We start from the raw sequence: 27,216 nt of genomic DNA on the forward strand, positions 1-27,216 counted from the left end.
GGGGCAATCACACAGGGGTCACACATCCCCTACCTTAGTTCAGCATGGCCCAACAGGGGACCAGGAGGGTAGAGAAGGGCACGCTAGTCCAGAAATCGCCGATCCGGCGGCCTGGCGCCTGAATTTCCAGCACAAGCCCAGCACTCAAGCGTCGTCCCCAGTGCACACTAACACAGCACCGGGCAGACAGCGTCTCAGCCGCCCACAGAACACCGCGTCTCAGATCCGGGGGGGGGTGATGAATATTACCACTGCAGGTCCCGGGAATCAGATACCCGCTCACCAGCCCAGTCACATTCAGGTTTCGGGTCCCCGGTGTTGATCAACTCCAGGGTGGCCAGAAGAGCCACTCCAGCCCCCCGGTCTCCGTGATGGACAGGCCCAATTTTTAAAGCGGGCATAACTTTTGAACGGAGCCGCTCTGGAGCTCTGACTCAAGCCCCAGGCGCACCGCTCGCCCTCCGACACAATTTTCCGGGCTCAGGAGGCAGGAGGAAGGTCAGGATGTTGGGGCCAGTGGACGGACTCGGCGGAGCCGAGAGTCTACGCGGCCATCTTGCCATCTTGCAAACTAAAATCATGCAGTCATGTTGAACAAGGGTAGCCCAAGATAGTTTGCATCTTAATTGCACACTAGTAATCTTCATTACCGTGAGCACAAGTATTTCTCATCACAGTCCATACACTCTGACGTGAGCCCTCTGTAGACGTGATGGACCTTGAAGAGGTGTCAAGATCACAACCACATAATCTAGCTGAGCAAGCTTTCCTTGTTTGTCCCGCTTAGAACTTTTCGCTGTATGAAACAAAGCTTAAGCGAGACCTCACACAGAGGTTTCTGATGTCTTAGAGTCCTACCTGGTCATGGCTTATAGTCTTTACCAGCTGTGACATTTTGAGATCCAAACATGTGCCTACATACCAATTTAATTCACATAACCAGGGAAGATGCAGCTTAGTAACTCTGATGGCGAGATGACTTTGATGGCTACAGTTTTCAAGATAGCCACGCTGGAAGCTTTTGGCACCAAAACTCAAGACTTCTGCAAGACCACCAGCTTAACGTAGTAGGCCTCATGGAGCCTTGGTGCCAGCAAAGTTCTACATTGCTCCGCTAAACGATTTTCACTCAATAAAAACAACTAAGACTTCACACTCCTTCACATTCCTTTACGGTGAGCCTGACAAGGTACCTAGGACCGATTGATATTGACTTTGTCTTTCCCTATTGTTTTCTGTGATGTTTTTCTTCAGAAAAAGATATAACTCTTTATCCCCATTACAAAACTTGATGTTTTGGTGTCATTTTATTACTAACTTTTTTCTTGGTTTTATTAAGCTGGTGTTGGAATTTTAACGTTTAATTCTTGTCTTTATAATTGCTTTGGTTGCTGAAAAAAATGCCTTAACTTCCTCTGAGAGACCCCTGCCTCCCTGAGAGAAGCCTATAACTTTTAATTTACGTATGTCCACAATTTCAAATTAAAAGCTGATTTTTCCTCCATAGGCACTGAATTACTTACCTCTGCGGAAGCATGTCACTTGTCTCTAGCTTGTTAATAATCCATATTCTCACAAGGATGCAGTGGCCTGTAGCGTGTGGAAATACATTGCAGAGGTGAGGCTTCAGACATACACACCAAGAGAGTTACATTTAGATTGGAATCTTTCACCCAGAATGTGACTTAAGAAATTTATAGTAGGACACTGAATTGGTCAGGCCATAAGGAACTATATTTAGATATAGTGATGTGTAAAAGCAGGAATAAACCCAAGAGGTGGCAGATTAGAACCTACATGAATTTCGAGGGTCTGACCCATCCCAAACTACCAAACCATCTAAGTGAATTTTGTTTACCTCTTACCGAAATCAGTTCATTGAATTCTGCATACATTTACAGCTATGAGCTGTCTGCAATCATGAATGAATTGGCACTGGAAAAAATGGCAAAATTAAATTATAAAAGTAAGCAAACAATAGTTTTCCCTAAGACTGAAGCAACAGAAAACTACGCTTAGGTATCTTCAACAAGTCTCGCAGAAGAGCCCTTTGATACTGATTCAGAGAAAAGCCAGGGATAAACACTTCACAGTCAAGAAAATTTAAATTGGGCCCATATACACACTCATATTTCGTGGCTGTTTCGCTGGGGGTCAAGTTTTGTAGTTCCACTTTGGACATGATTAGTTAACTCATTGCAGACTCAAATGAATTCTTGAGAAATTTATTACTCTCTAACTAATCTTCACAGATCAACACTCTTCCTTTGGTCGATGGACCATTAGTTGAGTAGTTGATGGTGATATGAACAATTTAACTAACTGCCTTACAGATCTCAGTGAAATAACCACAGACTCTGGGTAAGATTCAAAGAATTTTATCTAAATCTCAGTTATAAATGAACGCTCATTAGTACAAATTCACAGTGCAAACTCCATCAACTTCCATGGGAGAAAAAATGTATTTAGGCAATACATTCAAAATCACAGACACGTTCAACAAATCAATGGATTAAGAGTGGATAGATTGTAGAGACAAAAGGCATAATAAATCATACATTTGCAAAAGATATGCAAATTTGATACAGAATAACAGTTACCCAAAAGTAATAACGGAAAACCAACTCTCTGGCCAAAAGGGCTGGTGGAAGTCCCCTGATGAGGAATCATGTGACAAAGGCTATAGGACAGGATCAGGTCAGGGTAATACTTACTAAACTTCTCTACAGACCCGACGCACCAGGGCTGATCCCTCTCTTACATTCTCTCCCTCCTCGAAATTCTTCTGAAATCTTCAATCTAATCAGGTTGTCATTCAAATATGAATCTTCCCAGTCTGTTCTCTCCTTTCTTCATTAGCAGCAGTTCTCGCCTCTCTCCTTCTCTCTCATGCAGCAATGTCGCCAATCTTCTGCTTCTCGCTCCACTTAAGTCACTCAAGTTATAGTCTTTATTTCTGCATGTCTCACCCTCAAAGGTTGCAAATATTGATGAAATACGAACTAGATTGGCAAGTGGCAGGGGAGTTGTTATTCACCTCATGCTGTCATACTTGATTTCTTAATGAACTCTTTTGTCTAACAAACCCATCCCCTTTAGCTCATTTATTATTCTGTCATTTTTCCTTTCCCGTATATTTAAAGTTGCCAGTCAACTAGTATCATGAATACAGCTCCAGAGTCGAGTAGAGGTTTCACATGTCTCTTGTCCTCGGCAGCCTGTCAACGACACGGTCATCGGGTCACATCATGATTCTGCTGCGCATGCCTGGCTTGCCTCCATTTTCGCTGCCATCTTTTTTCCTTGCATATGACTACAGGACCAAACATACACTATTAATAAAGGAACCATAAACAGATGTTAATCTCTCAAATATGTGAATTTCACTGTTCACCACCCACTTCCACTCTATCCCATATTATTATCTCTTTCTTTACGCAAAAGCATTAGCAGGAATAGCTCTCTTTAAATTTGCGCAAGCATATGCTGAGCATGCGGTGCCTCAAGATATAATGTTAGTAATTCTTGCGCATGTGTGACAGTTTTCCCTCTCAAACGGGTTAGTCACATTGTTTTCTACGTCATTCTAGTTTGCAGTTGCGCAAAAGCGTTTTTCCCGTGTAAAACGGGTTTTAGTCGCGTTGCACTTTATTTTCATTAATGAAGCATGCGTAAAGCTCTCTTCCCCATATGTAAATGTTGTGCATGTATATTCATTTCATTTTCTTTACTATTTTACTGATTAGTACTTGTTAATGAGGGATTGCTCCAAGAAAGGTTTTTTTCTTGAATCCTTGCTCCATCAATCCCCCCTCTGATGGTATTTTAGAGCCATCATAAAATACCCATCATTACCAAGTGCAAGCTCTGCTTATTAGATCTTCCTAGTGTTGCTTTTTATGCATTCCTCATTTTTCTCCTTTATGTTCTGCTCCTTCATTCTATCGTATAGATATTCTTTAATTTCTGCTAATTCTATCTCTTCCCTTTTCCTCTTTCTTCCCACCTTTTTATCCTTGTTTTTATTCTGCTTTTGCAACTCTTATAAGTCATTATCATCATCAACATGACTAGTGCTATTGAAAGTACAGGAATTAGTATCTTCCCTAATAGACTACTCCCAAAAGTAGAAAACCAGTTACCTATAGTGGAAATACTTTTACTGAGTATTTCCCAAACACTGTCAACCTCCAGTTGGGTCAAATCTTTATGAATCTTTGTAAAATTCTTAATATATCCCTCATTACCTTTACTTTTGTCTGGGATATACGTACAGCAGTGTTGAATTTACAACATGCCACAGACTCCACCCTCTTTTGCAAATAAAATATCAAGTGCAAGTCTATTTTGCAAAACCATATATCTGAATGCAAACATTTCAGTATTAATCATTAAAAATCCCCTACCTGTTGATAAACGATCAACTACTATAGACAATTGATGTATTTTATGCAAATTCAGTACGACTTCAACTGACGGTATCATTGCACAAAATATGTCACCTACTATTTCTGAAAAACTTGCTCTTTTACTTCTTGTTAGTCCTTTACTTAGTATATCTATTTCATTGGTCTTAGTTATGTGATATATCTTCGGAAATACAATGCCAAAATAACAAGTACCCTACCATCGTGCTGGCAACCTGTAAAAGGCAGTTTTACCACACACATAGTATATTCCTGGAAAAACAGGATCAGTTCCTCCTTTCAGGCCCCATCCCCCCATTATTAGGAAGGTATGTTCACATTCACTTGTACCAATGAAAACATTATTATACTCTCTTTTTCGTCTTCGTAGAAAAAATTTCCCCAATTTTGACAAGTCTAGGGACATTGCAGCATGAGTCTCGCCATTCTTATAGTTCCCCTCCTGAGTAGCCCATGGTGCTGCATGTGACTTCTGCTCAACAGCTTTCTTTTGGAAATCCTGTCTTCTTTCCTCTCCTAAATTTAGAAAATCTTTCTCTTCATCATGTAAAATACATGTCAGGTTATTGCTATGAGCATGTGTTATATCTATGGAATTCATTGTCAAGAAAATTCACCCATAAACTCTGCATCTTTACTACTAAGCACTGGATTCAAGTTTCTTTGAATAGGAATCTCTGAGAAAACCAAATCCATATTAGAAAAATAGTACTGCAACTTGCCAGTTACATAGAACAAACTAGACACAGCACTACAGGACACACCATAAGTTAATGGAAGATGGTGATAAGTCACACCTTCTGAGACAGAAGTAGGTAGTTTCATGCAGGCATAACAGTCACTCACATCCATCGTATCAAAGTATTGATAAAGGAGTTTAGTAAATACATTTAATGACGAATCACTATTTGATTTATCATTATGATACATGCTTTCATCCAGTTGTTCCAAGCTTGTAGTAGTAGTTTTCTTAGTAACTACATTCATTCTTTCATTAGTATTTGTGTTATTGTGACCTTTAGTTACCATTAGAACAGGTACGACAACAGTTAACAGTAACAACATTAATATTAGTATTGTGATACTACATAAACACCACTTAACACATCTTTGTTTTAAACTAGATTTCGGATGTTCAGTCACCTTCACTTCTGCCATTTTTAGTATCTAAAATTATTTCTAACATTTAGTTTCTCTCAAAAATGTTTTTAAAATGATAAAACTTTGTGTGATCCCACACTTCAAAGGCTTTCCGTATTTATGGCCCCCTTCTTCTTTGTTTCTTTTCTTCTTTTTGTTTGATAATTTTCTCAATAAAGTTCATCTTTGTGTAAAAAGTATTTTCTTTAAGCTGGTCTCAATTCCCTTTCATCAGATCCTGCAATAGTGTCACTTTCTGATTTTTCATTTAGATCAAGATTTTCAAAATCTTCAAGGATGATGTATTTCCACTCTGGAGCCTTATATTTTCTACTCGAACCCTCACTCTTTTTGACAACCTTAATGATCTTCTTCTTGATTGTTCTTGTTCGAACTGGCTTGACACCTCATTTACTTGTTCTAATTATTTCCTTGTATTTCTTCTTAGAAAGTATCTGAGTCTTTTTACTCCACTTTGCTGGTGATCACCCTTTCTAACCCTTTTTGTCTGTACTGCCTTTTCACCTTCTTCACCTATTTCATGTGTTCTTTTATTGTCTCTTTCTTGTGGTTGGACTTGTTCTGGTTTTTCGGCTTCTTCTCTTTCTGTGGTTTGTATTTGTTCTGGACACTCTACGCTTTCTTTTTCTTCTTCTGACTGAGCTTGATCTGGATTTTCTGAAATCGATTCTTCTATTCTTTTTTCACTTTGTTCTGGTCTTTCAAGCTCTGACTCTTCCTCAGCTTCTACAGCAGTCTCTTCAGTCCCAGTAACTGGTGCCCACTTTACTTGACTTGTACTTGGTTGTTCATCGTCAATGCGTTCTTCAGAGTCTGGTTCTCAGAATTCTTTGACTTCACAATTTTCAGCTTCTGGTTCTTTTCTTTGCTCTACCAGTTGCTGCTCTTGTCATTCAGGTGGACTTGAGACTCTATGGGTATGGGTGCTGTTTATCCAATTTGGCAAGCCAACACACTTCACTGCTGTTGTCGTAACCAATATGATCTGATGGGGTCCTTTCCACATGGGTTCTAAACACGTGTTCCTTGTGTGCTTCTTCACCATAACCCAGTCTCCAGGACACAAATTATGAGCTTCATTTGGCTGTGCTGTGGTTGCATCTTCTCCAACCCGGTGAGACACAGAACATACCAGATCAGCTAGTCCTTTACAATAGTCCAACACTAGATCATCAGTTATGTTCATCAATTTGTTTCCCAGGTACAAATATTTGTCTCATTTTTCTCCCCAAGAGTATTACATGTGGACTTAACCCTGTTCTTTGGTCGGGAATGCTCCTAAGGCTCATCCATACAAGGGGCAAAGCATCAGGCCATTTCAGTGAAGTGGATGCACACACCTTCCCTAACCTAGATTTTATTGTGCCATTGAGCTGCTCAACCACTCCAGAGGCTTCTGGTCGATAGGCACAGTGTAGTTTCTGACCAATTTTGAAAGCGGTACAAATCAATTTGATTACCTCATTATTAAAATGAGGTCCTCTATCTGAATCCAAAGTGACTGAAATCCAAACCTAGGTATGAGCTCTCTCAACAATAGTTTGGCAACTGTGAGACTGTCATTCCTTCTCGTGGGATAGGCTTCTACCCATCGAGAAAACAGACACACAATGACAAGGACGTACTTCAAACTGTAGCACGGTGGCAACTCAATGAAGTCAAGTTGCAGTCTGGTAAATGGTCCTTCTGCCTTTCCAATTTTCCCCAACTAACAACTGTCTTCATACCTGGGTTTTGCTTTTGGCAGGTCAAACACCTCTGGCAGAGACTCTCTGCAATCAACCTAAACTTGGGATTATTGGGATTATACCAAGTCTGTCTGAAATGTCTAATCATGGCATCCTTCCCAGTGTGTGTAGCTCAATGATATACCCTAGCCTTTTGTGATAATACTGTCTGGCATTATTGGCCTACCATCTGGACACACCCACACTTCATTGTCTGCTCTTCTGGTGGTGCAACCTGATTTGATCCAGAGTTCTTTTTCTTTTACATCTGCCTATTCCTGTAATTGTCTAACTTCATCCCATATTTCAAAAGCAGAGAACAACATTAGTTGGCAATTGGTAACTTCTTTTTCCAACCCTCTGTTCAAAGATATTGTATGTCAAGCACAGAATTGTGCAACTTGGTCAGCGTACCAATTTCCCTATGTCCCATAATCATTTTCTGACTTACGTGCGGCACATTTGACCACTGAAATTTCTTTTGGCAATTGCAATGCTCCCAATAGTTCTTTGACATTTTTTCCATTTCTAATAGGAGATCCTAAAGAAGTCAGAAATCCCCTCTGTAGCCACAATTGGCCAAAGTCGTGTACAACCCCAAAACTATATTGACTATCCCTGAATATGGTTACTCTCAATTTCCTCCCAAATGTGCAGGCTTTGGTTAAAATGACCAATTTGGCTATTTGTGCAGACTTTACTCCTTTTAGACAGGATGCTTCAATAACATCAGCGACAGTACACACAGCATAAGCAGAACTTAATTCTCTATTTTCACTCCTCAAGCATGACCCATCAACAAACATTACATGGTCTGGCTCTTCTAAGGGAATGTCAAGGATGTCAGGTCAGGGCTGTGTACATATTTCTGTCACATCCAAACAATCATGATTCACTTCCTCTTTCGGCTCCTCACAGTATGGATCAGGTAACAAAGTTGCTGGATTCATCATGGTACATCTTGTTACATTGACATTTTTAGCACCCAATATTACTCTTTCATACTTAGTCAGCCGACTAGGGGTCAAGTGCTGGGTACGAGTCCTTGTTAAAAGGATCTTAACTGAATGTGGCACATACACTTTTCTGGGATGTCCCATCACAATCGATTCACTCTGTTCTAGACTCACACAAGTAGCAGCTACTGCTTTTAAGCAGCCAGGTAATGCCGCCGCCACAGTATCCAGAGTAGTAGTAAAGTATGCTACTGGACATCGGGATAATCTTTGCCTCTGTTTTAACCATGAAAGTGCCCAACCTTCTCTTTCACAACAGAACAAAGCAAACTCTCTTGTATAGTCTGGCATTCCTAATGCTGGTGCTTGACACAAACAGCTTCTCAATTTTATAAAGTCTTCTTCACTTTCATCATCCCACTCAATCAGATCTGTCGCATCCCTTCATATCAATTTTATCAAAGACTTTGCAAGCAGTGAAAATCCACTGATCCACTGACGACAGTATCCAACTATTCCTAAAAACATTCACACTTCTTTCTTAGTCTTTGGCAGACTCTTTTGTTGAATCATCTTTCTCCTTTCTGGCGTCACTTTTCTGACTCCTCTTTCTATTTTGTACCCTAAATATTGAACTTCTTGTTGGCAAAACTGTAATTGTTCTGGTGACACTTTATTTCCTCCTTCTGGTAAATGGTTCAGTAAAGCTATTGCGTCAATGACACAAGCCTCTCGTGTCTTTGATGCCACCAATAGGTCATCAATATACTGAACCAAAACCGAATTTCCTGCCATAATCAAAGTCTCCAAACATTTTTTCAGAATATGATTGAAAATTGAGTGGCTCTCTGTGTACCCTTGAGGAACTCGGCACCATGCCAAAACACAGTCTCCAAACCGGAATGCAAATATATATTGTCTATCCCGGTGCAATGGAATTGAAAAGAACGCTTGGCACAGATCAATCACAGAGTACCAGTGGGCATCCCACGTTATCTGATAAAGAATCACTGCTGGATTCTGTACTACTGTACAAAAGGGTACTACTATTTTATTAATTTTCCTCAAATCTTACATTATTCTATATTTCCCACTACGCTTTTTAAGTCCCATGATTGGCGGATTACAAGGACTGCTCAATATTTCTTTTAGTATACCTTGCTCAATCATTTGATCAATTACTGGGGCAACTCCTGCCTTTACTTCAGGACTCATTCTGTACTGTGGTGTATTTGAATATATCACACCTTCTTCCACCATGATTTTTATTGGGTCTACCTTTGCCATTAGACCAATTTTCTTTCCTGTAAAATCCCACACATCTGACCTCACTGTGGTTTTCAATTCATCAAGCAAATCACTTTCAGTAAGAAGTGAAAACATCTCATCCACTTCTGTCCCCTGTTTCGCTAGCATCATCTTGAAAGCTATGTCTTTATCAGGCGTTTGAAAAGCAATACCATCAGGTGTACAGAAGATGGTACAGTTCATCTTACATAATAAGTCCCTACCTAACAAATTCACTGGACTCAAATCACACACCACAAACCGATGCATGTCTTTGAAATTACCAATGTTAACTTCTATTGGTTTTGTGACTGGGGTCCTCATTTGCTTAATTGAGACTCCTACAATTTGGATAGTTTCTCCCGAGAAGGGTAGGTTTGGAATTTCTGCTGCTCTCACAGTAGAACGGGTAGCGCCAGTATCCACTAGAAAAGTGATGTCATTTCCTTCAACCTATCCGTCAGTAAAAGGACCTGACTGATCTACCTCCAAGGATTCGCCAAGCACGCACTCTTCCTCCCCCCTCAGGCACCGTCATTGGGACATCTCTGAATCACTCTCATTACTTTGCATCCAATTTTGTTGAACCGTCTGTGTATTCTTACCATCTTCTCCATGAAATCCAGTGTTCACACTGTAACTCTGCACCTGAGCGCTCACATTGTTGGACTTAGGGGCTTGTGGCACCTGCAACTGAGGAGTAACTACCTATTGCTGTTGCTGCTGGCTCACAACCACCTCATTCTGCATCCGTGGATTCAAAAATTGATTTACCCCATTATTCTGTTGAATATTTCTACACTCATTCTTCCAATGTCCAATCTTTCCGCATCCATGACAAGGACATTTCTTTTTCGCTTCTTCTCTACTCATTCATCCTTTTCCTTTATTTCCATTTGACATCTGACTATTCTGATTCTGCCCATTCATCTGGTTATCATTTTGAGAACCAGTAGTTGCCACCTGGTGTTCTGCCAAATTCACTTGTGCCCACATCATTTTCTCTTTTAACTTTTTATGCTTCGCATCAGTGTCATCACTACAATACTTCGCATACTTTAAAATATCATCAATCGGCTTACTCTGCCAGCAAAGCATATGCTGCTGAATCATCTGACTAATCTCTGGTCTTAATCCATATACAAACCTATATACAAAATGTCCCATATCTTTATCACCAATGGTCTCAAATCCACTATACTGCTTAAACACCTGTAACAACCTTTCATAGTATGCATGCACTGACTCCTTTGGGTCTTGAGTTGTTCTGTCTATCTTGACCCAGTCTGTTTCTTTAAGAGGAATTTTCCCTTTCAGAAAAGTAATTACTTGGTGATATTTCTTCATTACTTCCTTTGAAGGCGCACCTGTCTTTGCGTCTCTAGGATACTCTTCATTTGGCCACTCAACTGTAATTTTACATTCAGTCCACAAATTAGTGGGTACCATTATATCAAACAGGCCATCCAAATCTTTCAACAACACCTTTGAAACCTTCACGAATATCTCTACCTGCTTGTACCATTCAATAGGTTTTTCTCTCAACCTAGGGAAATAATTTGTAAAAGACAAAATATCCTGTCTACTCCATGGAACATGAACATATCCACCACCAGGGACTTCTCTCATTGGACACATTAGTTCAACCTTTTCTGCCTCTCTTAATGGAAATGTAGATGTTTGCTTTGTTGCTGCTTCATCTCTCTTCTTTGTCCATCTACTTCTCCATCCATCTACATCTCCCCATTTGTTCAAAATGTGCATTCATTCTTTTATTTGTAATCTCCTTCCTGACGTATTCAAACTCCAAATCCTTCTCTGTGAGTTCCTATCTATAGGGTTTTTGTAATATTTGAGATTTTTCCACATCTATTCCAAATTCTAAAGCTGCTTCCACTATCTTCTCATGAAGATTCTTTGCTCTCCAGGTTATACTTTTGCACAAAAACAACAATTCTTCATCTCCATATGAACCTAATCAGTCTGGACTTATCGTACCAATAATCATTTCCTCCAAATCGACTCTCAACTCTATAGTTTTCGGTTGGGTTTTCTTCCTCTCTAGTCGTTTTGCCCATTCTTCTAAATCTTATGGTGAAAATCCAGTAGAATTTCCTGCCACTGGAGTGACAGTAGGTACTTTCCGCCTTGTATCTATGGATGTTTTTGGGGTTTCAGTTACAATCTCAATATTTGGGAAATCTAATAATGAGACATTCAAATCACTCTCACTAGTTTGATCTTCTGACAGTACTATCTCCTTTCAAATACCATTTTGTGGGATTGTCATAATTTGTGACTTTGATGTACCTCGTTTATGCCCATATAATAGAATAACAGAACCAATAGTTACTGGCACTGTCAATGCTTCCGCATTCAGACCTAACTGATATATTTTCTGAATTATTTCTTCTTTTGTTTTATTCAATGCATCCCATTCCTTTTCTTGTGATGCTCGGATGACTTTTGGCTCATACAGAACTTGCGGAACTAATAGAGATCCCATCATAGGGGCATTGGAGTTGTGTCTCTAGCACTTTCTTGATAGGGCGGAGGTCTTTTAACTAGAATATCTTCCAACAACTCATCATCAGATTCTTCACATCCTATTCCTGACATACCTATGTTTTTCGTTTTTTCTTTACATTTGCTCCCTTCTTCATTTTCAGCCATCAATGCTGGATATAAACCTTCTGTTACTACAGCCCTTCTCCATCTTTTCATTTGATCTCCTCGAATGTCAAATGGGTGTCTGGGTAAAAATCCTCTATTAATTATTTTACCTCCTCTGTATCTCTCTCATTCAAATGCCTCAACTTCCCAGTCCTCCTCAGCCTCATACTGTGTAAACCTAGGATTTGGTTCGAATGAATTCATCCTATTTCTCGAATTCTGAAGAATCCTCACATTAAATTAACCATGCTCTGGGAAAGCTAGAACATCATCACCTTTTGTGTATTTCACCCAATTTTCTCACCACACACACATATGATATCCACTTTCCATAATCATATAAGAAGCAGGCGTATTAGGAGGTGGCATAAGAATTCCCTCCCTAGTTACTAAATGTTTGTCCTTCTTAAAGGAATTCTTGGTCTTATTAATGTGTAGTGTAGCTCCTATATTCCCAATAGGCTCTGCGCATTGGAATAATATCCTGTAGTTTAGACGTAGGACTGAGGTCGACTAGGTCTCTACCGAATATATAAAACTTAATTGTGAGTGCCAGCTAGCTCAGAGGTCACTAGAAACTTTCTCGAATTCACAAGAAGGGATTAGTTTCTGACAACCACCAAAAACATGACAACTTTGTTTCCCAAGAATAAGAAATCAATCTCTAGAGTCACAGAAACAATAGATAGCTATTTTACTCAGTCAATCGTGCATGCTTCGTTTCACCAGAGGTGCTCAGACATAGAGAGACGGGCGTTTTCAATAAAAGTATTTATTGAACAGTCTTCTTTCTCAAGCATAAGAAATGCACTGCTACAATCGTAATACTGGTTATAAAGTGCAAGGCATATAATACGAAAAGTATTATAAAGTAGTACTGTAAAAGCATGGTATGGTTTCTAAGCCATATAAAATAACATGTAACACTTACAATACATATAGTGATAAATAACGACTAAAAGTACTCAACTGGTGCTTCTAAAATACGCCTACCCCGGTGTACCTAACCTAAGTCTAGTACAAGGGAAGAAGTAAGTGAGGTGTAGCTTAAGTTCAGTATTCTTTGCCAAGAATCTATGCCAAGAATTCTCTAAGGGTCTAATCAGCTCCGTACCTTGGTTTTAGAATGAATGAGGTCTTGTATCTCCCTCTCAGGACTCGATTTTCCAGCAACCCGCAAGGGTAGCCTGGAAACACTGGAGCTGGATTTCTCGGCAGAGAAAAGACACTGTCTCTCAGTGCGTCAGCTTGAGGGTCGGCTTCCTTCGGCACTTGCTGCAGCAGGGCGCGTCGGGCAAGTAGATAGTCGAACTGCTCCAAACCACCGTGTGTTTGTCTGGGCAAATGTAGGCATATTTCTACCTTGAAGGTGCAGAGTTTGATGTATGATTGGACATAATAACATCATCAAAGACTCAGTTCTTTGAAAATTCCATGATTTCCTAGATAAATTAGTATTCAGGCAAGGGGAAGTCCATAGCTGCTGAAGGCGGGTTTTCTAAGAAATCGTTGTTGATTCTCGGAACTTAGTGGAAGTAGCCATGCCGTATTTGGGCTGCATAGCCTCAGTCTAAATATGGTAATGATTTCTATGCTTATATAAGGATCGGGTAATTTATACCTATATATGGGCATGAATCGGGAAAATTACACTAGGGTCCTAGATTCCTACACAACAAATGAGCTTCATTTTCTCGGTTCTTGTAACTAACTAATCCAATCGATAAAAATCCAAAAACTCTTCTGTATTTTCACGAATCCTGTTTGCTAACACTCGTCCTATAGTAGCGCGACTCACACCAACAATCCAATCAGGTCTCACTACATATCCCTCTCTGCAACCAATACTAGCACGGTTCTCGTCTACTGACCAATTAAAGCTTACAACACACCCACTTGTTTCACCAATGCCAGCGCTGCTCTTTGTGACATCAGTATTGCTTCTACTACTGACCCTACCTTTACAAACTGCTCCTTTCACTCGAACGCTGTTTCAACCAATACCAGCGCGGCTCTCTGTGACGTCAGTATGACTCCTGCTATTGAACCTCCCGTCACAAGGTAATACGACAAGGTATTTTCTAACTTTCCTTTATAAATTCTCTGTTAGTAACAACGTAAAAACAGCGCTACTCTGTCTGCTCCACTAAACCAAAGATAGTTTCTTCACTCGCTTCAAAGAGAAAATTCTTCCTTTTACTACGAGTAAAAACCCCTGGTTACCCTTCACTTAAGCTCGGGGAGGACCTATTACTCCTCTAGGGATACTCCTCCATTGGGTAAGGCCAAAGTTTCACAGGCAGGACCTTTTCTGTCACTCACACTTTACTCTTATACAATAGTACCCAGTAGAACACCTACAGCCCTGCGTAGCTTTTAGGTATTATGACAACAGGCGAGTAACCTCCTGCAGTATGATTTCCTTACCACACTCTTCTAAATTCCGTTCCTGGGATTCCCAGGTATCTCTGTACCTTTACTTCCAGACAACATAGAACAGAACACTAACTCCCTGTGTAAACCATATAGTTAATAAGCAATAATCAATTTTCAATAATCACAAAACTAATCAATAATATTGATAACTCTGCTACCAGAAAAACTGATCCTGTGAAAGGCCAGGGATAAACACTTCACAGTCAAGAAAATTTCCATTGGGCCCATATACACACTCAAATTTCCTGGCTGTTTCGCTGGGGGTGACGTTTTGTAATTCCACTTTGATCTTGATTAGTTAACGCATTGTAGACTCAAATTAATTCTTGAGAAATGTATTACTCTCTACCTAATCTTCACAGAACAACACTCTTCCTTTGGTCGATGCACCATTAGTTGAGTAGTTGATGGTGATATGAACAATTTAACTAACTACCTTACAGATCTCAGTGAAATAACCACAGACTCTGGGTAAGATTCAAAGAATTTTTATCTAAATCTCAGTTACAAATGAACGCTCATTAGTACAAATTCACAGTTCAAACTCCATCAACTTTCATTGGAGTAAATAATAAATTTAGCAAATACATTCAAAATCACAGACACGTTCAAGAAATCAATGCATTAAGAGTAGATAGATGTAGAGACAAAAGGCATAATAAATCATACATTTGTAAAAGATATGCACATTTGAGACCAAATAATAGTTACCCAAATGTAATAACGGAAAGCCAAAAGGGCTGGTGGGGGTCCCCTGATGAAGAATCAGGTGACAAAGGCTATAGGACAGGATTAGGACAGGGTAATACTTACTAAACATCTGTACAGACCCAACACACCAGGGCGCATCCCTCTCTTACACTCTCTTCCTCCTCGATATTCTTCCGGAATCTTCAATCTAATCAGGCTGTTATTCAGGTATGAATCTTCCCAGTCTATTCTCTCCTTTCCTCATCAGCAGCAGTTCTCGCCTCTCTCCCTCTCCCTCATGCAGCAATGTCAACAATCTTCTGCTTCTCGCTCAACTCATTCTAAACTTAAGTCACTCTAGTTTTAGTCTTTATTTCTGCATGTCCCACCCTTAAAAGTTGCAAATATTGATGAAGTACGAACTTGATTGGCCAGGGGCAGAGGAGTTGTTATTCACCTCATGCTGTCATACTTAATTTCTTAATGAACTCTTTTGTCTAACAAACCCATCCCCTTTTCCTCATTTATTATTCTGTCATTTTTCCTTTCCCATATATTTAATGTTGTTAGTCAAATAGTATCATGAATACAGCTCCACAGTCGAGTTTTCACCCAGAGAGGTTTCACGCATCTCTTGTCCTTTGACCCTTGGCAGCCTGTCAACGACACGGTCATCAGGTCACATCATGATTCTGCTGCGCATGCCTGGCTTTCCGCCATTTTCACTGCCATCTTTTTTTCCTTACATATGACAACAGGCTCAAATGTATACTATTAACAAAGGAACCATAAACAGATGTTAATCTCTCAAATATGTGAATTTCACTGTTCACCACTCACATCTACTTTATCCCATATTATTGTCTCTTTCTTTACACAAAAGCATTAGCAGGAATAGCTCTCTTTAAATTCGGGCAAGCATATGCTGAGCACGCGGTGCCTCAAGATATAATGATAGTAATTCTTGCACATGCTGGAGAGTTTTACCTCTCAAATTGGTTAGTCACGTTGTTTTCTACGTAGTTCTGGTTTGCAAACGCGCAAAATTATTTTTCAATTTTAAAGCGGGGTTTAGTCGCATTGCACTTTATTTTAACTAATTAAGCATGTTTAAAGCTCTCCTCCCATATGTAAATGTTGTGCGTGTATATTAATTTCATTTTCTTTACTATTTTACTGATTAGTATTTGTTAATGAGGTATTGCTCTGAGCAAGTTTCGTTTTCATGAATCCTTGCTCCATCAATACCACCTTTAAGAAGTTGCAAACTTGTTGGAAGGAATGTAAGAATACATTCTAGACACAATTTACTTTTCAAAAATATTCAGAATCCCAGCAATTTGGTCAAAGAATAATTTATTTTCTGAATGTCTCAAAGGTGGAGGTAAATTCATAAATCTCACTTTGTGTCTACGTGACGCAGCAAGGACATAGCACCCTTTAATGCTGGATTTATTAATAGCTCATCTCATTCACGGCTAATCTGAGGTTTAAGGAAGGTAAAGTAGAGACTGGTCAACCTATCCCTCAGATGTAAAAAAGTATTGCCCTTCTTCCATTGTCCTCTTTCTAGTCATTGTCACGAAAAAAGCAGCCACCATCCAGCTGCTTTTCTATTTGGAGGTGAATGATATTTTGGGGCAAGGAATTAAGAAATTTGCCCAAATAGAGGAGTGGCAATCAACTTGTCTATAAGTCCAACCCTCTAACTTTAACATCATGGTTAAGGGAAACACATCACTCTTGATGTCTTTCGATCTCTCTGCAGAGATGTTGATGGTTTTGAATTTAAGAATCCTTTATGAGTTTTGGGCGGGCCATAGTTTTTTTTTTCTTTTTTAAATCCTCATATGCGACAACTTGCAAGGTATGTGATCAGGTGTTAAGTGGTACCAACGCCCCATGCCCGCATCCTGCAGGACAGATTTACTCCTGATGTACCCTCTGCTCCAGTGTGAAAGATATAAGGGTCACCCACCTAAGTTCTCTCTGGAGGCGAGTGTCTTAATCATGGGACCCCGATCTTGTCACAACTATATGTGTGCTAGTCCCTTAATATATGTAACTAATGGCTCCCAGGCTTTTATTCTATTTGATGAGCCACTAAGCCGATCAAAGTTACTTATGCGTTCTGCGGTTGCTACCCATTCAGCACAGGTCGGAGGTAATTTTGAGACCCACTTAATACAGATTTCCCTACGTGCTATATTTATTAGGGTAAGTAACAGTTGCACTTGGAATTTCCTGGCTCTCCCCACAAGATAATTATCTTCTAGCGCCTCAAAAACCATAAGTGGTAGGCTTACCTCAATTCTTCTTTTCAATAGCGTGGACAGTATCTTACCAACTTCTTGCCAGGACATTTCCAAAACATGTGAATGTCGTCAGCCTTGTCGTTGTTGCACTTCGGACAAAGCTTATTCCCTTCTCCTATTTTAGACAATTTCAGAGGAGACCAATATACCCTGTAGGAGGTAAACAAATGGTTCTTTCTTAATGGAGCGTACCTGACAAAGGACCATAAAGTAGCCATTGATACTTGCCACAGGGATGTTATATCAGCTGTAGGGAGATCACTCTTCCATCTTTCTTCTGGTAGAGTGTTGGGGCCTATATCAGGATCCAATACCAGGTTGAGATCTCCTTTTTTTGTGTGTTTGCATCGCAGATTTTTTTGACCCAATCCAGGACCTGTCCTGCGTAGGGTTAATCACGGGCCCAAATTGTTAGTTGTACATATTTGAACCTTGATAGCGTGTTGTTTGTTTCCTGAGCAAGGTGGTCCCAAGAGATAATGTTCTTTTCCCCTAACAGTTGGCCCCATTTCTCTATCCCAGCTTGAATAAGAGGTGATGATAATGATTCTAATAGGCATGCTGGGGTTCCCGGGGTATTCCAGATTGGGGCCAGCTGACAATAATAGGGGATTCCAAGAAGTCTTCTGACCTGTGACCATAGTCTGCATGCTGTGGTCAAGACCCTGAGGCGCACCTTTTTAAAATATTTGTGATACCCAAACTTGAAAAGAAAACCAGAGCTCTGGTCTGTTAAGCCCCCAGTTAGAGCTCCGTAGCAGGACCTCCTCGGATGAATATATCTGAAGGTCTAGCAAATTTAGTCCTCCATCAAATTTCCTTTTCCGCAACTTTTTCCAGGAGATTCGAATAGCTTTATTATTCCAGATAAAACTACTTATCTTGCCCTGTGCATTTCTCATCCATTTGGACTCAAAATATAGGGGGAGTGCGTTGAACAGAAAAGTATATTTCTGAAGCAGATTCATTTTTATTAAGTTAGTTCTACCTATAATCGAGAGAGGAAGATGGGACCAGTTTTTTAGGAGTTTGCTAGTTTCTGTAGCGATTTTTGTCCAGTTACTCTTTGCCATAATATCTATATCTTTCGTGATTTGTGTAACTAAGTACCTAATTTCAGTCTTCTCTAGCTTTTTTAATGTTGTGTCTAAGGGGATGTTCCATGCCATTATCTCGGATTTATCCTCATTAATTAAATATCCAGACACTTTCCCAAAGTCTGTTAGCATATCCATAATAATAGGATAAGCGCCTACAAGGTCTTGTGTAAATATCATGAGGTCATCTGCGTACAAAGCCTCTTTCTTGACCCATTCTTGATATTGAAAGGGAGTGATTTGCTGTTCCCTTCTAATTCTCCTGGCCAATGGTTCAATGTATAAGTTAAACAATAATGGTGAAAGGGGACAGCCCTGCCTGGTGCCTCTACCTATCACCATTACAGGAGTTAATTTACCATTGACCAGGATTCTTGCTTTTGCGGAACTATATATATTTTGAATGACATGCAAGAAATTTTCCCCCACCCCGTTAAACTTTAGTACTTCATATAGGTAAGGCCAACTTACCCAGTCGAATGCCTTAGCGGCACCCACCATCATTATAGCTAGTGGGTGTTGTAGGACAGTAGCTAAATCAATCCCACAGTCCAAGTCATGGACCAGCTCATGTAAATGTCTCCCTGTCCTGAACCCTTTTTGAGAAACATTAATTAGTTCACCTATGGCTCCCCCCAATCTTTTGGCCAGGATGTTTGTGAAAAACGTATAGTTGTTGTTTAATAATGAAATTGGTCTGTATGATTCGCAAGCTTTGGGGTTTTTATTTGGTTTTAAAATCAACGTGATTATGGCATCATTCCACGTAGCAGGGATAATGTTGTTGCCTACATAGATTTGATTAAACAACGAGCTTTACTCTGGAGCTAACTCCTCTGCTGTTACTTTATAAATCTCTGATGGAATGCTATCTGGACCTGGGGCTTTCCCCCACTTAGAGTCTTTAACAGCTTCAAGAACTTCGTCTGGGGTTATTTCGCTATTGAGTTATTCTTGTGAATTGAAGACACTTTCAGGCCCAGTGGTCTAGGGAGTACCAAAAGGGTCAAGATGTTAGGACAGTGTAACCAGTATTTCAGCCAATAGAGGTCTGGCTAGATAAATAATAGATCATCCTAAATGAAGTAATTAGAGAGTTGCTGTTTGTGACAGTAGAAGTCTTTCTAGAAGATGAGGAGTGTCATGGATCAGGCATTTGAGGCGGTAAACAGAAATGTTGGCTATAGCAAGCTCACAACTATCTGTGTCTGATTGGAGTTAGGCTTATGCTCCTGTTGCATAATCTACCTTTCATCTGAAACTGCTGTAAAGAGTCATTCCTCTTTTGGAGGAGGTACATCTTGCTAAACTCACAGTTGATTACTGTGATTTCCTCTGTGGAGGCACTAATGAAGCCAAATTCCTTGACCATGAAGTCCTGCAAAATTCCACAGTAAGTTCTGTCACCAACCTTCCTGTGTGAGCTCATATCACACTAAGACTAAAAAAACATGCACTGGATTCCCGTCCAAGCAAGATTGTGATAGAAGATGTGGCCTAGGGGCCAGAGTAGCCAACTTTGAAACTGGGTAACCAGGTTTGAGTCCCAGGGTCGGCTCAACATCCTGTGATTCTGGGCAAATCACTTACTCTCCCTTTCAAAAAAAAATCTGATCTTGTGTAATGTAATATGGTGCTCATGTAAAGCACCCCAATATCTTTGGGCTGATTTTGTGCTATATAAATCTAAAAAAAAAGAATAAAATCCTGGCCCATCAAATAATACACAGTGCAACTGCTGACTATCTGAAAAATAGTTTATACATTTATCATCCTTCGAGCCCATAAGATTTAGCAGTACAGATTTCTTAGCTCCACCAAGTATAAAGAAGGCCTTTGCAAGTGAGTGAGAATTTCCTGCCTAGCCTTACACTTTGTTGAAGTTATTACCAGACCGTCTAAAATTCAATGAGCGGTTACTCCAATATAGCAGGTCTGTAAAAACATTATAGGCCTCATTTAGAGTTTGACAGCCGGGATACATCTGTGGCATTACAAACACCAATGTCTATAATGCACTTGTAATAATGCCCCATGTCTTTGATACATGACTGTTCTTGGTATATATTGCTTTAGAAATACAATTTGATTATTTTGATGCTGATGATGGTGATTATGATTAGGGCTGGGCGTAATTTGCGAAGTAGCGCTTTGCGAAGTTACGCAAAGTGCACTTCGCACTATGCGAGCTACGCGTAGCACTACGCGAACTGCGTGGTACCCTGTTCGCACTGTGCAAGATGCAGTTTTTAATGATTGCACAGTGCGGACAAGCATCCGGCACGGTGCAATCATTGAAAACGGCATCTTGCACAGTGCGAGCTGTAGTTTTCGGCCGCTCGAGTAGATTTTTACTCGAGCGACAGCTTTCTCAACGCGGACTGGTAGTTTTTCATCGCGAGCGGTCGCGAGCATACGTGACCACTCGCAATGAGAAACCTGACCTCCCCGCGTTGAGAATCTCGCCGGGAGGTTTATTTTCCACGCTCGCGATCAGCAACTTGATGTTGCTGATCGCGAACGAGGAAAAAGTCTTGCAGGGATGTCATTTTGCTTGCTCGCGGTCGCCAACTTGACGTTGAGGGCCGCGAGCAAGCAAAAAATTACCGCTACACTACGCTACGCGTGTTTGCACTGTGCTACATGCAGTTTGCGTAATGCGAAGTAGCGCAAACTTTGCAAACTACGCGAGCGTAGCGTAGTACTTTGCCCAGGGTTAATTATGATGATAATGATGACGGAGCACTGATAGTTGGTCTGGGTAAAGGATTGAATCGGTGATGCTGGACGGGGATCAGTACTAGATATGCATTCATGGAAATGAGACGCTCATCCTAGTCATGAGGAACCTGGGCATGTACCATTAGAGGTAAACCCAATGTTATTGGTCAAAAATTGTGCAAGTTAAAGACGTCTACATCTCAGGTTGTGAATATCGCCTGCCCAATGTGTGTGCTATTAGTTTTACTGTAACCAGCGTACATCTTCAACTCCAGAAAAACATGTGCCCGACTTGGAAGGTTAAGCACTGTTCTTACTACAGAATATTGCAGGACTTGCAGTTTGTCTCTATTGGCTTTAGATGCCACTTTCAATTAGAGTTCCTGTAATCTAGGTTTGCTCCAGTAATGGCTCACACGATTGCAACCCTATCTGTCTCTTCTAGAAGATACCTGTTTTTCTAAGTATATTGATAATGCAGTGATACAATTATGTTATTTGTATGGCTATCCATAAATATTTTCCGTGGCTTGCAAGGTTTTGACCTCTAGCAGACAGCAATTTCTGAACTCCCCACATTCTACCAGGTATAGCAATCTTGCTGCTTTTCCAGAGATCGTTTCCTCTTGAAAGGAACTCTGATTTGGATGCATCAAGGCTTAACCAAGTCTGATCCACCAGTTCTTTATTTGTCCAAAAACCTGTGTCCAAAATTCCTCCTACTGGACTATGGGGTCTTATGTCTGGTGGAAAACACTTTGAGTGTTGTCAGAAAACATTTGAAACCCCACATCGGGTTCCACCAAAAAGAGATGTAGGGGTTATACATAATAGTTAAAGAACGCCGGGGACACCCATGACCCCTATGGAGCTGCACATTCCACCCTTAACGTCGCTATATTATCTGTACTCACTGTCAAGATCCAGAAACACCAGTGGCTTGTCGAATGATACTGAGAAGTGGGTTATTGCGAATCACTGGCAATCTTACTTTAGTTGAATGACTAAACAAGTGTTTAAAGTATAAACATTTAATAATTAAATCAAAAGGGACAGAGATTACAAGCATTGGAAACAGCGTGGATGCAGCGTTCTACTTTACAATTGAGTTAAGAAAGTGTGTAAAAACTAGATACATGTGCACTATAATGTTTATATACCTCACAAAAGAAGCATACATTTGTACACGGTGCAGAGAAGTATTTTCTATTTGTTCTTGACATATAGAAGAAGTTTAACTGTTTCCACACATAGGACATCCTTAAGTACATAAGAAACGAGACGTTAAATACAAACTGCACGTTTGTTCATTGCTGCAAAATATTTGCTGCTTCCATTTTAGGGCAAAGCCGTGCTGGATGACATCCTCGAGAAGCTGCCAGAAGCGTATAACATGTCTGATATCACTTCAAAATCTGCAGAACGCTCCCCATACATCTTGGTCTGTTTCCAGGAGTGCGAGAGGATGAATATACTATTACACGAGATAAGGCGTTCCCTAAAGGAGCTTGATCTAGGTCTCAAGGTATGTAAAATATTATATCTTGTTACGGACGCGGTACAGTGGATGTTCTCCATCATTGTTACCAATAAGAAAGAAGTATCTTGATATAGACAGCACCATCACGTTAATCTGCCGAGGACCACAGACTTTGCTGAGAAGCCCGGTTCTACAGCTTATTCTTTCTGGCTACAATCATAGTAAACATTGTTTGAAGTTTCGCAGAATGCTAAATAATTCCATAGGCTCTAATTATAAACTCTCATGTAAACCACCATTTCGAAGAACGAAGGGACAGATGTATCAAAGAGTATCCCCTTTTTTGTGTCAATTTGGAATACGGTACATATAGGCCTTGGAGCTTAAAGATATAGATTAGTGAGGTGATTACCTGCAGCAAAGTTCTGGATACAAGAAATATATATTTTTTAGAGCAGGATTAGTTGATAATTGTAATATATACCATGTTTACTCTTTGTTAGTGTTTGGGAAAACATTGCTTACTGGTTCCTCTTGGACGGTGGTGGACAAAAGCACTAGTGTCACCAACAAATGCTCACTGGAAAGAGCTGCAAGTGAGTAGGGCTTGTTTCGGAAGTTGTAAGGGAGGCAACTGCACTCAAAAGGGACTGACAGGGCAACACATTGGGCCCGATTTACAAAGGGCCTCCCCACTCGTGGTGGAGGCCCAGCAGTTGAGGTGGAGTGTACCTCTGCTTATGCAAGACTGCAATGCGGATGTCCCACCACAAGCGAGGCCCGTCCCGTTACGACTGTGGAGCCTCCGCTACGAGTGCGACCCACCCCATCATGACTGTGGGGCCCCACCACTAGTGCGACCCCCGTCATGACTGCGGGGCCTCCGCCACTAGTGCGACCCCCGTCATGACTGCGGGGCCTCCGCCTTGAGTGCGACCCCTTCCGTCCCAACTGCCGGACCTCTGCCACAAGTGCAACCCCCACCTCCACAACTGCAGGACCTCCACCAAAAGTGCAGAGGCCCTTTGTGAATCGGGCCCTGAGTTTGCATCACTTGTACCCACTCTCCTTCATTGGCAGTTTTCACACAACATAACCTCTACACAGGCCATTGTCTCCCTCGCACAGCCACCCTCGTAAGCGCCCTCTGCTCCATGCTCTGCTGTGATGCGTCTGCACATGCATGGCTTGAGGAGTGAATGGCAGTCTGTGGGATGCTCTAGCTAATGGACTCCCGCCCACAGCAGAATAACTCCCTGCACCGCGGCTATGACTCCTTCCTCCTCATCAGAGCTGTCAGAATCGGCCATTTCCGAGCTACTACAGGATGTGCTCCATCTCTCAATCTGTCACTCACCTGCAGCATACATACTATGTTAAAAGCTTATCGAAACCTTTCTTTCTAGCTTTACTGATTTGCACAGACGGCATATTATATTTTACAAGTCATCCTGGGCCAAGACTACCAATCAGTAAAACATTAACCTTGTATGTTCGGTAAGGAAAAATATTTTGCCAGTGTGATATTTTTGTAACAACCCCCCTCTCTCCCCCCCGCTCTCCCCAGAAAGACTAGGCGGGTAACCACACTAGTGTAGCATGTGTAAACAGTGGTAATTCGTCAAAACATGCTGGATAGTCCTTTGTGATGAATCCGAGGACATTTGCTACTTTGTAACTGTGCATTATTTCCAGTAATGCTTGTTAACACAAACCACGCCTGTCTGCAGTTGAATGGTCTTCTTTGACTTATCGTTTATCTTGTCAATCACAACATTGACCAAACATGCACTGACGTTTCCAACATTAACAAAATTCCCAAGGAAAAAAATACAAGGATAAGGAAAGGTCTCTGAAGTTGAAATGTGAGAAATTTATTCGTTGTTGGAGAAAGTCTAAAAGATGAGGCTCTACTGTTTGTGTTACATGAAGTTCGGTTTTTGACACCTCTTATTTTGAACATGCGCATTTTTGGTACCACACACTGCGCACTGGCATATTTACGTTCTACAACAGAGGAGTTTGCTTATATGGAGCTCTGCAAATGTGTCCAGCACACTCCATCCAGAGGTTTCCGCTTGCAACTGTCAGGTTTGCTTGGAAGTGATGAATTCTGAATTTCAGGGACCTGGGAGGGCCTTATTGAGGTCCGATCAGCGGAACAGGAGGGTCAAGGGTATCCTGGTTTGCTTCCCCTGTCGGTTCATTGGGCTTGACCACATATGTAATTTATTGCTCACTATACTTTTGCATTGAGGAAATCTCAAACTTGCCTACACCGATCTCAAAACGAACCCGGTTGCAATTTCTTTACTATGGCCTTTAAGGATCCCTTTGGCCATTATATGAATGTTTAAACATCTGGCTTTTCAGTACCTTGTTTTTCACCTCTGCTGTGGCTTGTGCACCCGACACAGCGCTCAAGTTAAATACACCAAACCGACACTTTGGTACAGATCACATTTTTAACATGGATTACTTGTGGGCATTCAACATTGTAAAATGCAGAAAAATGAGAGAAACTGGAGAATCTGAAAATTAGCCCCCATCTAGTTCCACGACTGAAAGAAATGTACGCAAATCCCACATAGCTAGTGCATAGCTAGTGCAGTTGGCAGCAACGCAGAGCTTCCATATACATTTCCAACAACTTCAGGAGTGAAGCAAGAGGGCCAGGTATCCTACTACACTTCACACTGTGTACTAACAGTATGGGAAGAGACTGATTACAGCTACACTTGGTGTTCCAATGACAAACAAAAGAAATATCCCACTCCTACTCTCTGCTGATGATTCAATCCTCCTGACAAATATCTCAACTGCCCTAAAATGCTAGTGGAACTAATGGACACTTGATGTAATGAGAGAGACATTAAAATAAATATGTCCTAAATGAAGATGACAGCATGATGGCCAAAAGAAGCAAGCAAAAACATACCATCTGTGGGAGAATGCTAGCAAGAACTTGTTTCGTTGATCCACCATACTGATACAAGAAACGTATTCTGAAAGAATGCTTAAGTTGGTTTATACCTGATGATTTGTTTCTTTGAACTACTAATGGACAAAGTATGGCAAAAGAAGGAAATCTCTGAAACAAACATATAGGGCCTTATTACGAGTCTACCGGTCAAAAGACCGCCAGACTCGCGGGCGCAGTGGATGTAGTCCAGCCACTGCTGCACCGGCGGTTCGAGTGCCGTATTGTAAGTTTGGTGATCGAACCACCATTTCACCACCGCAGCCGCCAGGTAACTGCCTTCTCTTGTGGTGGAGTGGCGGTCAGGGACTATGCTGGTGGGGGTGAACCGCCATGCTCCTGCACCACCAAACTCATAATGAGGCCCATAGAGTGGTGGAGGTAAGCAAATGCAATGAAAAATTGACAAAGTACATTTTTTACTTGAAGGGACATTTTCAACTGGTCATCCCATGTGCAATCAGTAATAACAGAGCTCTAGAACATAGAAGACAGAAGGGGGTTCAAAGTGGAGATATTCTATATACTCAATCTATGTGACAGCACTTGGCTCTGGATCCCTGAAGAATCACATACATGTCACTGTAACAGCAACCAAGAGTGGAATCTCATCCATACTCTCTTCATTTGCCAATGTTATGTTATGTTATGTTATTCCGGTTCTTCTATAGCGCAACAGCTACTCCCGAAGGAGTGTCCCGGCGCTTTGGCGAAGGAAGCCTTCAATACGGCAACACAACACGACAGCAAAGGAAAATGGCAGGCCTATCTGGTAAAAAGCCAAGTTTTTAGAGCCTTTCTAAAGGACAAAAGACAGGGAATCTGTCTGAGAAAAAGCGGGAGCTCATTCCACGCACGGGGAGCCAAATGGTGAAAAGAGCGACCGCCCTGTCTAGCTCGTTTGATGGCCAGAACTACCATTTTAGACAGGGAGGCAGACCGTAAGGCAATGGTACAGCAGTGGGAAAAGATGCTACTATGGAAAATGTATAAAGAGCCAAGCATGAGGAGCTGCATAGAGATGGCTATATTCCTCCTCGGCAGTGTGACAGGCCACAGATCTGCAAAAGTAGGATGATACCTATAATTGATGGTGAAGGAGAGGAAAAGAGGAATGTTTGGTTCAATGTAACAAGCCTGAATATTTAGAACTGAAAATGAAGAAAGCGCCTCAATGGCATATTCGATTAACATATACAGCCTCTTCCTTGCGGTCAAGCCCATTTGTGGTTTTTACAGTGTAGGCAGGCAATGAAAATTGGAAAA

General features: G+C 41.0%; 1 protein-coding gene across 1 annotated transcript in view; it reads left to right on the forward strand.

Annotated features, from left to right (window-relative positions):
* The window catches only part of LOC144824202 (dynein axonemal heavy chain 11-like), a 3,356,387-nt gene that overhangs the window by 3,016,691 nt on the left and 312,480 nt on the right, over positions 1–27,216 (forward strand). The window contains exon 89 of the mRNA XM_078683354.1: positions 22,833–23,015. Coding sequence (XP_078539480.1) covers positions 22,833–23,015 — 183 coding nt within the window. The remainder of the gene's footprint in view (positions 1–22,832; positions 23,016–27,216) is intronic.

The sequence above is a fragment of the Lissotriton helveticus genome, chromosome 3_1, assembly GCF_964261635.1.
Source record: "Lissotriton helveticus chromosome 3_1, aLisHel1.1, whole genome shotgun sequence".
Taxonomy (NCBI): Eukaryota; Metazoa; Chordata; class Amphibia; order Caudata; family Salamandridae; genus Lissotriton; species Lissotriton helveticus.